This window comes from Bombina bombina, chromosome 9 (assembly GCF_027579735.1).
Source record: "Bombina bombina isolate aBomBom1 chromosome 9, aBomBom1.pri, whole genome shotgun sequence".
Taxonomy (NCBI): Eukaryota; Metazoa; Chordata; class Amphibia; order Anura; family Bombinatoridae; genus Bombina; species Bombina bombina.
The window spans coordinates 231,096,470-231,114,666 of NC_069507.1; the positions used below are offsets into that span (position 1 = coordinate 231,096,470).

General features: G+C 40.0%; 1 protein-coding gene across 1 annotated transcript in view; it reads right to left on the reverse strand.

The window, feature by feature from the left end:
* Positions 1-274: 274 nt before the first annotated feature.
* CCDC172 (coiled-coil domain containing 172) overlaps positions 275-18,197 on the reverse strand; it is a 76,633-nt gene continuing 58,710 nt past the window's right edge. The window contains exons 7-8 of the mRNA XM_053692991.1: positions 1,837-1,924; positions 275-286 (exon numbers count right to left, since the gene is read on the reverse strand). Coding sequence (XP_053548966.1) covers positions 275-286; positions 1,837-1,924 — 100 coding nt within the window. The remainder of the gene's footprint in view (positions 287-1,836; positions 1,925-18,197) is intronic.

An 18,197-nucleotide genomic window follows, 5' to 3' on the forward strand; every position in this document is an offset into this window, starting at 1 on the left:
TTGTTCATGTTGATATATTTAGTATGCTTTTTTTTTGACAAATAGGAAATGTAGGAATCAATTCAATTAGTAGAAAGCACAAGGGAAAAACCTTATCCTAATCAAATAATATATGTGCTATGGCACCTTCTTTTTGCCATAATTGAGAGCAAAAACTTTAACATGCAACAACTTCCTCCTAAAGTACAATTTGAGTTCTCCAAAGTGGTGAATATTAATTTTAAAAGGTTGTAGAATAAAAGAATAACTATAATAACAAAAACAAAAAACTTTTTCAGTTGTCTGACTGGAAATAAAAAAAAAATGAAAATCATGGGACATAAACACAGATTTTCTAATAGATTAGAATGATCTTGAATTTGAAAGATTCTGCAAACTATCCGTGAAAACAACTTTGTATGGCACTTTTAATGGGTTTGAATAGACAATCATTTTCATCATAATATACCAATTAGAGATAGTGTAGATTCACTGATGTCTTGTCAATTGATAAAGGAACCCAATCAAATGGCAGATGATGTGCAAAGTTATATTATTGTTCTTAAGTTAAATTTTAGAAGAGAGCTATCTAGCTGCTTAATTTGTTTGAAAGTCAGATGAAAACCAGGCGAAGCACTGAAATGATTTATTCTTCAAAAATTACTGATTCTTGGGCAAATAATGTTTCAATGTAAGTTTCCCATAGAAACCCTAGAGGATATAAGCAGTTATCTGGATACTCTAGATTACACAAGGTACTTCCTCAAATTATTCAAGTAAATGTGAATACACAAGCATTTTCATTTTCACCAACATATGCAAAATTCAAGGTTAACCTATACCCAAATGTGTTATTGCAAAAGTTCCTTCATGTTGGCTTTCAAGTTACAAGCACTTCAATCAAGGTTGAGGGATAACCACTAAACTTAGGATAAATCACTCTTCCATTGGAAATATTGATCACTCCCTTATGAGACATGAAATTCCCTTCTGGCATATCCTAGTAATCTTTATCCTTCTTAGAGTGGAAGTATATAGTCAATTTATCACTGGTTGACAAGTGTGTTTTATATACTCACCTAAATCTTCAAAAGGTATATAACTTTTCAGCCAATATGGAATTTTCTTTTCTTTTCAAGTAAAATGAAATGGTCTATTTCATTAGAGCCATTTATTTTGAAAATGAATGGCTTTCTAAGTATGTATTTTATTCCTGTTGCTTGAATTGATGTATTTATTTAACCCATGCAATGAATAAACACATAGTCCAAATTTATTTTAAAAGAATACAGGTTATTATGGTTTAATCTATCAGTTGTGTTTTCATTCATAATTTATCTCAAATTGAGCGTTATCTTTAAACAGTGTCTATAGTATTGTCGTTTTAAGCAGCATTTCTTAGCATTTTATCAACTGTAAAGCACAGTATGCTTTTTCTCTTCATATGCATTAATGGTTGCCACCTAAGTTATAAAAAGTATTTACTATGGCTTATGTACGGTTTAATAGAGTTTTCAAAAAAGGATTACAAACAAGCACCTCATTTTTCAGTCATTGTGAGTCCATTTTTTGAAAATGCTTTTTACCTACTTCATAGTGTTCATTTAATTTTGATTCCATCACCATGAATCAGACTAGCAGGATAAAGCATAGTACATTATAAATAATAACATGCTTGTCTCTGAACCAAAAAGAAATACAGAAATGGTATGAGCAAGTATACCTTAGATTAGATTTCTGAAGCACAAGCTGTCTACCACAATAAAAGAAGAATCAATCTGCAGAATAATTCAGCTAAATATATGTTAGCGTCTGAATAAACTTTAATTTCATAGAGGAGGGAAAAAAAGGACATACCACCTGTAAAAATTCTATCTCCACACGAAGAGTTTCATACACATTTTCCAAATCATCCTCTTTGTATGTCTCTAGTTCTTTTTTTAACCTAGAAATATATGGAACTATATTTTAACTTTAAGATTTAAAGGTATCCATAAACAATTATAATAATTTAGGTTGGGTAAATTGAAACATTGTAATTTGTAAAGTATTTAGAACAATAGAAGATTATGTAGATTGAAAGCACTAGCAATATATGGCTGTGTGCAGTACTATGACTAGAATTCTATAGATAAAGTGAACAGCACTCCTTTGAATATACAGTATTTTTGTCCTTGAATAAGACATAGATAATGTGATTTTGTACTATGACTAGAATTCTATAGATAAAGTGAACAGCACTCCTTTGAATATACAGTATTTTTGTCATTGAATAAGACATAGATAATGTGATTTTCTTAATACAATTTTGACATGCATGAATCTGACCCAACACAGGTCTCTATTTGACCTTTAAAAGATTAACTTTGGAATTCAGAATATATCTTGGCTGTTCGTAGAGCTTTTTTTTTTAATTTTGAGGATGCACTTTTTGAATACTATAGAATTTGTACACCACCAAAATATTTTCATCTAAATTTTTTCCAATTAAAGGCTAAATTACATGTGGAGCTCTATCTTAACGTGCACCAATAAAGGGGGAAATATGTCCCTTTACAGGCAAACATTAAATAATGCCCCCACAAGCTAGTAATATCACTTTACACTTTTACACACAATTAACCAGAGGTCAGGTCCCTTAAATGAAGAGGACAGTTATTTAAAGTTAAATAAAAATATTAGCATCTTTATTGTTTTTTTTAAAAAAAACTGCACGAAGCACTTATAAGGGGTTAAAGTGAAGGGATGTGGGGTTTTTGAAAAATACATAGAGGTAAATGAATGACTATGTTTTTTTTTTTAAATAACTTTATTTATAATTAGAATCCAGAACATACATGGCAGAAAGCGTAAATTAACACATTTCAATGAAAATGTTCAATCAGAGGCCATTGATAAGAAACAAGTAATAACAGATTGCTAGATTCTTTGTGTGGGTACGTCAAAATGACCCATATGAATTCACCATGTAGGGACTTGGACTCACATTTTCTTATGTATACCAAAACAACAATAAAACATAATACATAAAACAAAAATACCAACAAAAAATAACACATAATAACTTACCCAGAGCCCACCGGTGAAGCTCACCCCCCTCGACACGGACCAGAAAGAAAGAGAGAAGGGAGAAGAAAGCGGCAGCGAGAGACAGTTTCACCAAGAAGGGTCTTAGGACAGTCAAGAGCACATGTACCTAGGGCAATTACTTTTGGACAGCTGGGAAAGACCATTTCCCCTTGAGGTTCTCGTTAAGTATAAAGAGACTATTCTTAAATGGGTATATGACTCTCTCCCTAACTGACTCAGGTAGATGTAGTAGGCAAGTTTCCCATTTAAATATTAAATGTTTAATCCGCTTTTCCGGATCTCCCCTTACGTCTGCCTGTTCAATTAGCATTTGCGTGTGTATACTTCGAAGAAGCTTTTGGAGGGGAGGGGAGTTTTCTCCTGCCCACCCTGCCAGTATAATTTGTTTTGCCAGAACTATTACCATAGATACTAATTTATCAATAGGATGGACAACATTACTGGGGATTAGGAAGATTATTTGTTGGGCTGAGGGTACTATTTGGGTTTTTGTTACTTTTGTAAGCCAGTACAATATTTTAAGCCAAAAGCTCCTTAGCTTGGGACAGTCCCATATCAGGTGCAACCAATCTGGTGAGCCATAACTACATTTGGGGCAGATATCTCTAGCTCCAGGAATCTATCTGGAACACAGGCGTGGAGTAATATAGGCCTGTTGAATTAATTTTAGGTGTGTCTCCCTTAATTTTGCCGAGATTGTGACTGTCTGTATTTTTTGTAAACTCTCATTAATGAGTTCCTCAGTTACCAGCAGACCATCAAAGCCATCCCATTTTGATTTAAGATTACTCATAACGTTATCTTCAAAGTGTTTAAGAATGGAGTTGTAGGTGTATGTGATTTTATAGGATCCCTGTCTCGCCAATGCACATAGGCTATCAATATTAGTGGGTTCTTTGGGAAGACATCCTTCTGTTTTTAGTTTGGAGATGTAGTGTCTACACTGAAAGTATGCAAAACTATGTGAGTTTGGAAGATTGAACCTATCCCTCAGGTCCTGAAAGGATTAAAAAGTTGTTTAATCTTGGAGAGGTCATGAGCTCGCCATACCTGAAATGCTTTGGTGGTGTAACCAGGTAGGAAATTCAGGTTGCCCTGAATTGGTAGGTATCTGCTTACTGATTTGTCTATCCCCCATAACCTGCACAACTTGGCCCAGGCCCTGAGCGGATCCCTATACAATATGTGACGCTGTATTTGTAAAGGTAATGAAGTAAAGCTTGCATGAGGCAAGAAGGCCAAGTACATTGGTTTAACAAAGTTCCCTTCTAGGATGGGGACAGTAAAGTGGTTGTTACCAACCAACCAATCCAAGACTAATTTAGCTAGGGTGGCCCAGTTGTACCACGCAATGTTCGGAAGGCGAAGTCCTCCCTTATCTAAGGACATAACCAGGTAGTCTCTCCCTATCCTATGTTTCCTCCCTCTCCAGATAAACTGTCCTAAAGCAGACTGTAGTGATTTGGTGTCTTGTTTGGTAAGGAGTAGTGGTAGCATCTGCAGAGGGTACAAGAGTTTTGGCAACGCCACCATTTTAAAAAGGTGGATTCTTCCTGTGAGTGACAGAGGTAAACTGTTCCATCCCGAAAGTTTTATATTGTGTATGGTGTTTGTCAGATTCAGGTGGTATAATTTGTTAGGGTTCACATGTAAATGAATACCTAGGTATCTAAGGGAACCATCTGTTATTTTGAGTGTAGTATTTGTCAAAGGTTTTTTTTGCTTATTTTGTAGCCAGAGAACTTCGGATTTGTTAATATTAATTTTATAACCTGTGAAAGTGCCGAAGTTTTCAATTAAATCCAAAAGAGGGTTCAGATTAGCAGCAGGATTGCCTATGAATAATAGCAAGTCATCTGCATACAGTAAGAGATGTTGCTTGTGGTCCAGAACGTCCAAACCAGCACATCGTTGACGGATGTGACATGCAAGGGGCTCTATGGCTAGGTCAAACAACAGAGGGGAAAGAGGGCACCCTTGTCTCGTTCCCCTCTGCAACTCAAATGGGTGGGAGAGTTCACTATTAACTATCAGAGACGCCTTGGGGGCTGTGTATAACCGGCGAAGAAAGGTTGCGAAATTGCCTGAAAGGCCAAATTTCTCTAACGTGGTATGTAGGTGGTCCCACTCAATCCTGTCGAATGCTTTTTCTGCGTCAAGGGCCAGGAGACAAGCATCCTGTAGTTCAACAGGATTGAGGGAATGGGAGTTATACCAATAATGGGAAGTAATTGCCAAAGTTTTCCTAATATTGATTACAGATGATCTTCCTTTGATGAACCCAGTCTGATCTGTATGTATAATTGAGGGAAGGACTTGAGCCAATCTGTCAGCTAATATTTTGGTTAGCAACTTGTAATCTCCATTTAGCAACAAAATTGGGCGATAGGAGGAGGTGTCTGTGGGATCCTTATCCGGCTTGGGGATGAGACAGATATTTGCCTCCGTAAATCTAGTATCTATCTGAGAAGAGCCTTCCAAATATGCTGTAAATAGAGAGGACAGGGCAGGGGCAACCTCATTTACCAAGAGTCTGTAATACTCTGTAGGTAACCCATCAGGGCCTGCTGCTTTTCCAAGTTTGGCTCTGTTTATAGCTTTAATAATTTCCTGAGGAAGAATATTAGCACTGAGCAGTGAGTTCTGCTCATCTGAGAGAGAAGGAATATTTGTGGAGCCCCAAAAGCTCTGCTTAGCCTCTAAGCTAATCTCTTGGCCTGTGTATAAGGAGGTATAGTATTTAATGAACTCCGACATGATTTCCTTATTATTCGAAGTTAAACGCGATTGGGATTTTATAGCCAATATGTGTGATTTAGGTGTAGAAATCTTGACTAAGTTTGCCAGTAGCCTACCAGATCTGTTACCGTGTCTAAAGTATCGCCCCTGTCTGTGCAGGTCGAAGTTGTTGTTTTGTTGAGCTAGATGCGTGTCCCTAGCTCGCTTGAGATCATAGTATTTTTGCCTAGAAGTGGGGATGGGATTAGAAAGGTATCCATTGTATGCCTCAGTAAGGTTTGCTAGAAATGCCTCATCAATTTTTTTGAATTTTTTATTGTGGCGTGCTGTAAAAGAAGTAATAATTCCCCTCATGACTGGTTTGGAAGCATGCCAAAACAAGTCTGGGTTGTTTGTGTGCTGTTCATTGTCTGATGCGTAGTATGCCCACTCAGTCCTGAGATGCTGTCGGAAATTTATGTCGTTGTACAAGTACGTGGGAAATCTCCAAGCTCTGTTCGTGGGTCTAGTGGGTGCAGGCTGAAGCATGAAATGAATTGGGGCATGGTCTGATATTGTTATGTGTTCAATGGTGGGGTGGAGGATTTGAGACGTTATTTCAGAGGAGGTTAGAAAATAATCTATTCTGGACAGGGTACTGTGCGTTTTGGACAGACAGGTATAGTCTCTCTCCAATGGGTTCCTAATCCTCCACACATCTACGAGTCCCAACATAGTTTTTAGGTTATTTATCAAAGAAACCTCTCTTTTATATCTTGTGTGCGAATATTTGGAGGAGCTGACTGACGTAGGGTCTTTGAACCTATCCAGGGGAAGAGCCTGGGCCAAGTTGAAATCCCCTCCCAAAATAATAGGGGCAGTGTAGGTGGCAAGCCTGGCCAGCAAAGACGACCAGAAGAGGGGGAGAATTTGTTAGGGCCGTACACATTACATAAAGTATAATCCAATTTCCCCACCCTCAGGGCCGCTAGTATATATCTACCCCCTCTATCTATATTTACTTGTGAAAAAGATATCGAGAGGCCCTTCCTAACTAAGATAGCCACCCCCCTCTTTCTACCCTCAGTAGGGGAGTATAGAATATGGCCTACCCAACGAGTTTTCAATTTCTCGTGTTCCTCAGAGGTTAATTTTGTTTCCTGGAGCAGTGCTATGTCAGTCTGTAAGCTTTTTAGCTGCTGTAGAATCATACTCCTTTTTGCCGGGGACGAGATGCCCCCAACATTCCAGGAAATGAACCTAAGGTTTATAGCCATATGGTAGGTCTAGGAGTAGAATAAAGGCGGCTAATATAGGTGAAGGATCTATGCCATGTGGGCCTGTGGGTTTGATCTTTTATGCTAAAATGTGTTGAGGTATGGCCCTTTCTGGTAGGGTAAAGAGCACTTATATGATGTGTTAGCGAAGGTTTGAGGAATAGAGAATCAGAAGGTAAGCTTACAAGCAGAGGACAGCCAGGGGCACTTCTCCACGAATCCATGTCCAAGAGGGGCAGAGCCACAGGAGCTCCGGGAATGGTCTGGGGACAGAGCCAAAAAAAGAACATAATCAGAGACACATTTAAAGATAAGGGCCCCAGGAGTTTCAAAAGGTTAAACAGCAAGGCCCCTCCATATTTTAACAGCCTGACCCTCCCAGCATATGCCAGTGCCAGTTGTAAAAAAAACTCTGAAGAGGTGGCATGCAACATTATACAAGGTGCTCTTAGTGACACGTGGGAGAGGGACCGGGCTCACAAGGAATATGGGCCAGGTAGTGAGTAAACAAAGTGGGCTGGTCGTTTCCACTATTAGGCAGGGAGACTCAGAGCCATATGGAAATATTAATTGGGATAGTATATGACCCCTCAAGGGTGTGTAGGGAGACAGTGTAATTATCAGCCCTTCCGTGGGAGAGTAAGGCACCTGGTAAGGGCATCCACACTGTGTGGCATGTGGCAACTGTATGGAATCAGTGTCTAGGGGTTTAGATTGATATTTCCCGGGGTCATACAGAAGAAGGGCCATACTTCTCCCGTCAATCCCAAGCAAAATTAGAAATGATACAAGATACATAACCCTGGGAACACCACCACCCTCATCTGCAAGGCAAACAACACATTTACATATTGAACAGCTTGATCCAGACGGCTCCTGCAGGTTTTCACTTGGACCTGCTTTTCGTTGCGGTGGCGGCGGCAAGTGTGTCCGATTCTGCAGGTGAGACACTGCCTGCTCGGCTTAGCGCTGACTCCTGTACCTATGCGGTGATGTTCTGAAGCAGGCCCTTCACTGATACCTAAAATGGCGCCGGGTGTCGCGCTTTCTCCGTCCCTCCGGGGACAAGGGCTGCTTTAACTTGCCCTTCACGCTGCAAAGTCGGTTGGAGCAGCTCAGAAACGTTTTGCCCAACAGGACACTTGCGTGGGGCACTTTGTAGAGACAGTCAGATAGGCTTAAAGCTCCGCTGTACACGGAGCTCACTCTCAGTGCTGCTGCTCTTCAGGCCCGCCCACCGGAAGTCGTTTCGAATGACTATGTTTTTACTGTAACTATATATGTATATAATTTTATTTTTATATATATATATATATATATATATATATGTATATATACACTGTATATATATATATATATATATATATATATATATTAATGTGTGTATATACACATATAAACACATAAATATATATATATTCATATATATTTTTATTTTGCTGCCCGGCGCTGCACGATTTGCCGCAAAGCGTTGCGCTAGGTGGATTGCGGTGTCTGACTCCCATAATCCAACTAAAATAAATATGTATATATATATATATATATATATATTTGCAGTATGTATAATAATTATTATTAATATTCTTAATAGTTTATATTTAATATTTCAAGAACACGCATTGAAGATAGCAATTTTTCATGTGCGCTAACCCGACCGATTTAGTCATTAATTGCGAACTCCGATGTGCATTATGCATATTTTACATTCCTATGTTTTTCACATAGAAAATAATGTACTTTGTATTATAAAATGTGTATTTCTATATATATATGATACTATCCATGTAAAATACATATATATATAACTATATATCTATAGGAATAGATATACAGGTATATGTATATAGATATATAAAGAAATATGTATTTACAATACAAAGTACTGTCAGCTAGATTACGAGTTTTGCGTTATGAGTGAAAAAGCAGCGTTATGCTTCATAACGCTGCTTTTTCCCTAACGCTGCTACTGCAAGTCTTGTAGGTATAGGTGTACCACACACCTTTTTGGCCGTCATGCAACGTCAGTACAGCACTTTTAAAAAAATCCTTTTTCAATGGGACTCTCATAGCGGCGGTATTACGAGTTTGCATAGGAGGCCAAAAAGTGAGACATACACCCTATACTGACAAGATCCGTACGGCCATCTAAAGTCAGTAGTTATGAGTTTTATGTTACAAAGCTGTAGCATAAAACTCATAACAAAAGAGTTAAAGAGTACACTAAACACCCATAAACTACCTATTAACCCCTAAACTGAGGCCCTCCCGCATCGCAAACACTATAATAAATTTATTAACCACTAATCTGCCACTCCGGACCTCGCCACCACTATTAAAATTTATTAACCTCTATTCCGTCGCTCCACGACATCGTCACCACTGTAATAAACCTATTAACCCCTAAACTGCCGCCCTCCAGCATCGCAAACACTATTTAAATATTATTTACCCCTAATCTGCCGTCCGTCCACACCACCGCTATAATAAACCATAACCACTAAACCGCAAGCCCCCCACAACGAAATATACTAAAATAAATTATTAACCCCTAAACCTCTGACCTCCCACATCACTAACTCTACATAAATATATTAACCCCTAATCCTAACCCTAACGTAACCCTAAGTCTAACCCTAACGTAACCCTAAACCTAACACCCCTTAACTTAAATCTAATTAAAATAAATCTAAATAAACCTTACAATTATTAACTAAATAATTCCTATTTAAAACTAAATACATACTTACCTGTACATAAAAAATAAGCTAGCTACAAAATAAACAATAGTTATATTGCAGCTATCTTAGGTTTTATTTCACAGGTAATTTTGTATTTATTTTAACTAGGTAGACTAGTTAGTAAATAGTTATTAACTATTTACTAGCTACCTAATTAAAATAAATACAAAGTTACCTAAGCTAAACATTGCCCTGAAAAGGGCATTTGGATGGGCATTGCCCTTAAAAGGGCATTTAGCTCTTTAAAGAATTGTCCAAAACCCTAACCTAAAAAAAACACCCAAAAAACCCTTAAAAAACCTAACACTAACCCCCGATGATCCACTTACAGTTATCAAAGTCCAGACATCCATCCTCCTCCAGCCCGCGAAGTCCTCATCCAAGCGGGAAGAAGTCTTCATCCAGATGGCATCTTCTATCTTCATCCATCCGGCGCGGAGCAGCTCCATCTTCAAGACATCCGGTGCGGAGCATCCTCTTCTTATGGTTGTCGGCGTAAAATGAAGGTTCCCTTTAAGTGACGTCATCCAAGATGGCGTCCCTTACATTCCTATTGGCTGAAATATTTGTATCAGCCAATAGGAATTAAAGTGGATTCTAATGTAAGTGGCAGCGATGTTAGGGGCAGCAGATTAGGGGTTAATAACTGTAATGTAAGTGGCAGCAATGTTTGGGGAAGCAGATTAGGGGTTAATAACTGTAATGTAAGTGGTGGCGATGTTAGAGGCAGCAGATTAGGGGTTCATAACATTATGTAGGTGGCAGCGATGTTAGGGTCAGCAGATTAGGGGTGTTTAGAAGTGGGGTTTATGTTAGGGTGTTAGGTTTAAACATAACTTTTTCTTTCCCCATAGACATCAATGGGGCTGCGTTACGGAGCTTTTGTTTCCGCGATCGCAGGTGTTAGGCTTTTTCTTGCCGGCTCTTTCCATTGATGTCTATGGGTAAATGGTGCATGAGCACGTCAAAGCAGCGCTTGATTTTAGTGCAGTATGGAGCTCAACGCCACCATATTCCCAACACAAGCCTGCTTTTTTAAAGTAATAGCAGCGCTAAATATGGAGGTGAAATAACGCCAAAAATTTTGCGGTCGTTAATTTCCCTATAGCGCTCAAAACTCGTAATCTGGCTGAAATTGTTCTGTATGCGTAGAACATTGGAATGTGAAATATTCATAATTTATGTTGTGATCGAAATAGCGAGAATACATTAATTCTGTCACGATATTCAAACTTCAGCAAACTCTAATTCTATTGAGTTCAATTAAGTACTTAAATAATTAAAGTTGTATTCACTTTACATTGTGTGTTTCATTTTATAATAATGTAAGCAAGAAAGGAAATTTAAACACAACTAATTTAGATTATTAAATTGCATTGTAAAATTGGAGTCACAAGAAGGCTAGTGGACAGTTATCACAGGTTAAATAGACACAAAATAAAAACTTTTCTTGCTCTGCAATTTGAGATAAACTCTTGTTTTAACCTCACCTATAGAAATATAAATAGGTAGATTCAAGTAGATATCTATAAGAAATATAAATTATTATAACTTAAAGGATTCCAAAACTTTCCATTTTTGGCCACAACCTGAACAATAATTTACAATCAATAATGTGTATATTTCATCACCTACCTAATTTTACAGTCCAACAATCTTTAGAAACGCTATAAAATTAAATAATAATTTTTGCAGATTACGTCATTATAGCCAACTTTCTAATATGGGCCGTGCACGAACAAACCCAATTTCCAATAGTATTCCTATTTCATGCATATCATTATGTGACGATTTTGTCACCATTTATTTATTTATTTATAAAAATATTTTACCAGGAAGGATACATTGAGATTTCTCTTGTTTTCAAGTATGTCCTGGGTTCACAAAACATTGCATTGATACAATAGGGTACAATAAAATACAAAAACAATAATAATACACAATATATGCAAAAATTAACATAGAACAGGTAGGAAATATATAATCAACCATAACAGGTGCATTCTGTTTTGAGATATGTAGAGAGGGATCTCTTAAAGGATATTAGGCTTGGGGAAGGTTTGAAAGTGTGCGGGAGGTCATTCCATAACTGTGGCGCTCTGTAGGAAAAGGAGAATCGAGCTGCTTTCTTTTTGTATTGTGGCAAACTAAATAATGTGCTGGTACTGGATCGGAGGTTATAGGAGGTGGGAATAGCCGGGGAGAGCATTCTGCTCAGGTAGGGTGGGAGCTTCCCAGAAAGGCTCTTAAACACAAGGCAGGAAAGATGGAGGGTGCGTCTGGTTTCCAGCGTCAGCCAGTTTAGTTCTTTTAGCATGTCACAATGGTGGGTCCTGTAGTTACATTGTAGCACAAAGCAGCAGAACGAGTTATACAATGTATTAAGTTTATTAAGGTGAGTTTGCGGTGCAGGTGCGTATACTACGTCCCCATAATCAATGATAGGCATCAGCATTTGCTGTACAATCTTTTCTTTTACTGTAGGGCTGAGGCAAGATTTGTTTCTGTACAGGGCACCTAGTTTTGGATAAAGTTTAGATGCAAGTTTTTCTATGTGGAGGCCAAAAGATAGATTAGGGTCTAACAACATACCCAAGTATTTGAAAGAGTGGACTGCGGTCAGCGTGCACATTGCGATCCATTGACTCGCGCATGCGCATATCGTATCCCTGATATCACACTTACACATACAGTGGAAAGACATGCATGCGCTTTTGAAGGTTCAATCGATTCAATCGGTTGTCATGTTCTCAATGATTACGGGTTGTTGACAATATAAGGAGTATAAGACTTCACTACTTCTTATCTACAGCCCATTTTTATTAAATATTAAATATTTAGTAAATATTTAGTAATATTTAGTATTATAATAAATATAATATTTAGTAAATACTCTAACATTGGTTACCATACAAAAAAACAGAATTTATGTTTACCTGATAAATTACTTTCTCCAACGGTGTGTCCGGTCCACGGCGTCATCCTTACTTGTGGGATATTCTCTTCCCCAACAGGAAATGGCAAAGAGCCCAGCAAAGCTGGTCACATGATCCCTCCTAGGCTCCGCCTACCCCAGTCATTCGACCGACGTTAAGGAGGAATATTTGCATAGGAGAAACCATATGGTACCGTGGTGACTGTAGTTAAAGAAAATAAATTATCAGACCTGATTAAAAAAACCAGGGCGGGCCGTGGACCGGACACACCGTTGGAGAAAGTAATTTATCAGGTAAACATAAATTCTGTTTTCTCCAACATAGGTGTGTCCGGTCCACGGCGTCATCCTTACTTGTGGGAACCAATACCAAAGCTTTAGGACACGGATGAAGGGAGGGAGCAAATCAGGTCACCTAAATGGAAGGCACCACGGCTTGCAAAACCTTTCTCCCAAAAATAGCCTCAGAAGAAGCAAAAGTATCAAACTTGTAAAATTTGGTAAAAGTGTGCAGTGAAGACCAAGTCGCTGCCCTACATATCTGATCAACAGAAGCCTCGTTCTTGAAGGCCCATGTGGAAGCCACAGCCCTAGTGGAATGAGCCGTGATTCTTTCGGGAGGCTGCCGTCCGGCAGTCTCGTAAGCCAATCTGATGATGCTTTTAATCCAAAAAGAGAGAGAGGTAGAAGTTGCTTTTTTGACCTCTCCTTTTACCGGAATAAACAACAAACAAGGAAGATGTTTGTCTAAAATCCTTTGTAGCATCTAAATAGAATTTTAGAGCGTGAACAACATCCAAATTGTGCAACAAACGTTCCTTCTTTGAAACTGGTTTCGGACACAGAGAAGGTACGATAATCTCCTGGTTAATGTTTTTGTTAGAAACAACTTTTGGAAGAAAACCAGGTTTAGTACGTAAAACCACCTTATCTGCATGGAACACCAGATAAGGAGGAGAACACTGCAGAGCAGATAATTCTGAAACTCTTCTAGCAGAAGAAATTGCAACTAAAAACAAAACTTTCCAAGATAATAACTTAATATCAACGGAATGTAAGGGTTCAAACGGAACCCCCTGAAGAACTGAAAGAACTAAGTTGAGACTCCAAGGAGGAGTCAAAGGCTTGTAAACAGGCTTAATTCTAACCAGAGCCTGAACAAAGGCTTGAACATCTGGCACAGCTGCCAGCTTTTTGTGAAGTAACACAGACAAGGCAGAAATCTGTCCCTTCAGGGAACTAGCAGATAATCCTTTTTCCAATCCTTCTTGAAGGAAGGATAGAATCTTAGGAATCTTAACCTTGTCCCAAGGGAATCCTTTAGATTCACACCAACAGATATATTTTTTCCAAATTTTGTGGTAAATCTTTCTAGTTACAGGCTTTCTGGCCTGAACAAGAGTATCGATAACAGAATCTGAGAACCCTCGCTTCGATAAGATCAAGCGTTCAATCTCCAAGCAGTCAGCTGGAGTGAAACCAGATTCGGATGTTCGAACGGACCCTGAACAAGAAGGTCTCGTCTCAAAGGTAGCTTCCAAGGTGGAGCCGATGACATATTCACCAGATCTGCATACCAAGTCCTGCGTGGCCACGCAGGAGCTATCAAGATCACCGACGCCCTCTCCTGATTGATCCTGGCTACCAGCCTGGGGATGAGAGGAAACGGCGGGAACACATAAGCTAGTTTGAAGGTCCAAGGTGCTACTAGTGCATCCACTAGAGCCGCCTTGGGATCCCTGGATCTGGACCCGTAGCAAGGAACTTTGAAGTTCTGACGAGAGGCCATCAGATCCATGTCTGGAATGCCCCACAGCTGAGTGACTTGGGCAAAGATTTCCGGATGGAGTTCCCACTCCCCCGGATGCAATGTCTGACGACTCAGAAAATCCGCTTCCCAATTTTCCACTCCTGGGATGTGGATAGCAGACAGGTGGCAGGAGTGAGACTCCGCCCATAGAATGATTTTGGTCACTTCTTCCATCGCTAGGGAACTCCTTGTTCCCCCCTGATGGTTGATGTACGCAACAGTTGTCATGTTGTCTGATTGAAACCGTATGAACTTGGCCTTCGCTAGCTGAGGCCAAGCCTTGAGAGCATTGAATATCGCTCTCAGTTCCAGAATATTTATCGGTAGAAGAGATTCTTCCCGAGACCAAAGACCCTGAGCTTTCAGGGATCCCCAGACCGCGCCCCAGCCCATCAGACTGGCGTCGGTCGTGACGATGACCCACTCCGGTCTGCGGAATGTCATCCCTTGTGACAGGTTGTCCAGGGACAGCCACCAACGGAGTGAGTCTCTGGTCCTCTGATTTACTTGTATCTTCGGAGACAAGTCTGTATAGTCCCCATCCCACTGACTGAGCATGCACAGTTGTAATGGTCTTAGATGAATGCGCGCAAAAGGAACTATGTCCATTGCCGCTACCATCAAACCGATCACTTCCATGCACTGCGCTATGGAAGGAAGAGGAACGGAATGAAGTATCCGACAAGAGTCTAGAAGTTTTGTTTTTCTGGCCTCTGTCAGAAAAATCCTCATTTCTAAGGAGTCTATTATTGTTCCCAAGAAGGGAACCCTTGTTGACGGAGATAGAGAACTCTTTTCCACGTTCACTTTCCATCCGTGAGATCTGAGAAAGGCCAGGACAATGTCCGTGTGAGCCTTTGCTTGAGGAAGGGACGACGCTTGAATCAGAATGTCGTCCAAGTAAGGTACTACAGCAATGCCCCTTGGTCTTAGCACAGCTAGAAGGGACCCTAGTACCTTTGTGAAAATCCTTGGAGCAGTGGCTAATCCGAAAGGAAGCGCCACGAACTGGTAATGCTTGTCCAGGAATGCGAACCTTAGGAACCGATGATGTTCCTTGTGGATAGGAATATGTAGATACGCATCCTTTAAATCCACTGTGGTCATGAATTGACCTTCCTGGATGGAAGGAAGAATAGTTCGAATGGTTTCCATCTTGAACGATGGAACCTTGAGAAACTTGTTTAAGATCTTGAGATCTAAGATTGGTCTGAACGTTCCCTCTTTTTTGGGAACTATGAACAGATTGGAGTAGAACCCCATCCCTTGTTCTCTTAATGGAACAGGATGAATCACTCCCATTTTTAACAGGTCTTCTACACAATGTAAGAATGCCTGTCTTTTTATGTGGTCTGAAGACAACTGAGACCTGTGGAACCTCCCCCTTGGGGGAAGCCCCTTGAATTCCAGAAGATAACCTTGGGAGACTATTTCTAGCGCCCAAGGATCCAGAACATCTCTTGCCCAAGCCTGAGCGAAGAGAGAGAGTCTGCCCCCCACCAGATCCGGTCCCGGATCGGGGGCCAACATTTCATGCTGTCTTGGTAGCAGTGGCAGGTTTCTTGGCCTGCTTTCCCTTGTTCCAGCCTTGCATTGGTCTCCAAGCTGGCTTGGCTTGAGAAGTATTACCCTCTTGCTTAGAGGACGTAGCACTTTGGGCTGGTCCATTTCTACGAAAGGGACGAAAATTAGGTTTATTTTTTGCCTTGAAAGGCCGATCCTGAGGAAGGGCGTGGCCCTTACCCCCAGTGATATCAGAGATAATCTCTTTCAAGTCAGGGCCAAACAGCGTTTTCCCCTTGAAAGGAATGTTAAGTAGCTTGTTCTTGGAAGACGCATCAGCTGACCAAGATTTCAACCAAAGCGCTCTGCGCGCCACAATAGCAAACCCAGAATTCTTAGCCGCTAACCTAGCCAATTGCAAAGTGGCGTCTAGGGCGAAAGAATTAGCCAATTTGAGAGCATTGATTCTGTCCATAATCTCCTCATAAGGAGGAGAATCACTATCGACCGCCTTTATCAGCTCATCGAACCAGAAACATGCGGCTGTAGCTACAGGGACAATGCATGAAATTGGTTGTAGAAGGTAACCCTGCTGAACAAACATCTTTTTAAGTAAACCTTCTAATTTTTTATCCATAGGATCTTTGAAAGCACAACTATCCTCTATGGGTATAGTGGTGCGTTTGTTTAAAGTGGAAACCGCTCCCTCGACCTTGGGGACTGTCTGCCATAAGTCCTTTCTGGGGTCGACCATAGGAAACAATTTTTTAAATATGGGGGGAGGGACGAAAGGAATACCGGGCCTTTCCCATTCTTTATTAACAATGTCCGCCACCCGCTTGGGTATAGGAAAAGCTTCTGGGAGCCCCGGGACCTCTAGGAACTTGTCCATTTTACATAGTTTCTCTGGGATGACCAACTTGTCACAATCATCCAGAGTGGATAACACCTCCTTAAGCAGAATGCGGAGATGTTCCAACTTAAATTTAAACGTAATCACATCAGGTTCAGCTTGTTGAGAAATGTTCCCTGAATCAGTAATTTCTCCCTCAGACAAAACCTCCCTGGCCCCATCAGACTGGGTTAGGGGCCCTTCAGAACCATTATTATCAGCGTCGTCATGCTCTTCAGTATCTAAAACAGAGCAGTCGCGCTTACGCTGATAAGTGTTCATTTTGGCTAAAATGTTTTTGACAGAATTATCCATTACAGCCGTTAATTGTTGCATAGTAAGGAGTATTGGCGCGCTAGATGTACTAGGGGCCTCCTGAGTGGGCAAGACTCGTGTAGACGAAGGAGGGAATGATGCAGTACCATGCTTACTCCCCTCACTTGAGGAATCATCTTGGGCATCATTGTCATTGTCACATAAATCACATTTATTTAAATGAATAGGAATTCTGGCTTCCCCACATTCAGAACACAGTCTATCTGGTAGTTCAGACATGTTAAACAGGCATAAACTTGATAACAAAGTACAAAAAACGTTTTAAAATAAAACCGTTACTGTCACTTTAAATTTTAAACTGAACACACTTTATTACTGCAATTGCGAAAAAACATGAAGGAATTGTTCAAAATTCACCAAATTTTCACCACAGTGTCTTAAAGCCTTAAAAGTATTGCACACCAAATTTGGAAGCTTTAACCCTTAAAATAACGGAACCGGAGCCGTTTTTAACTTTAACCCCTTTACAGTCCCTGGTATCTGCTTTGCTGAGACCCAACCAAGCCCAAAGGGGAATACGATACCAAATGACGCCTTCAGAAAGTCTTTTCTAAGTATCAGAGCTCCTCTCACATGCGACTGCATGTCATGCCTCTCAAAAACAAGTGCGCAACACCGGCGCGAAAATGAGGCTCTGCCTATGATTTGGGAAAGCCCCAAAGAATAAGGTGTCTAAAACAGTGCCTGCCGATATTATTATATCAAAATACCCAGAATAAATGATTCCTCAAGGCTAAATATGTGTTAATAATGAATCGATTTAGCCCAGAAAAAGTCTACAGTCTTAATAAGCCCTTGTGAAGCCCTTATTTACGATCTTAATAAACATGGCTTACCGGATCCCATAGGGAAAATGACAGCTTCCAGCATTACATCGTCTTGTTAGAATGTGTCATACCTCAAGCAGCAAGAGACTGCT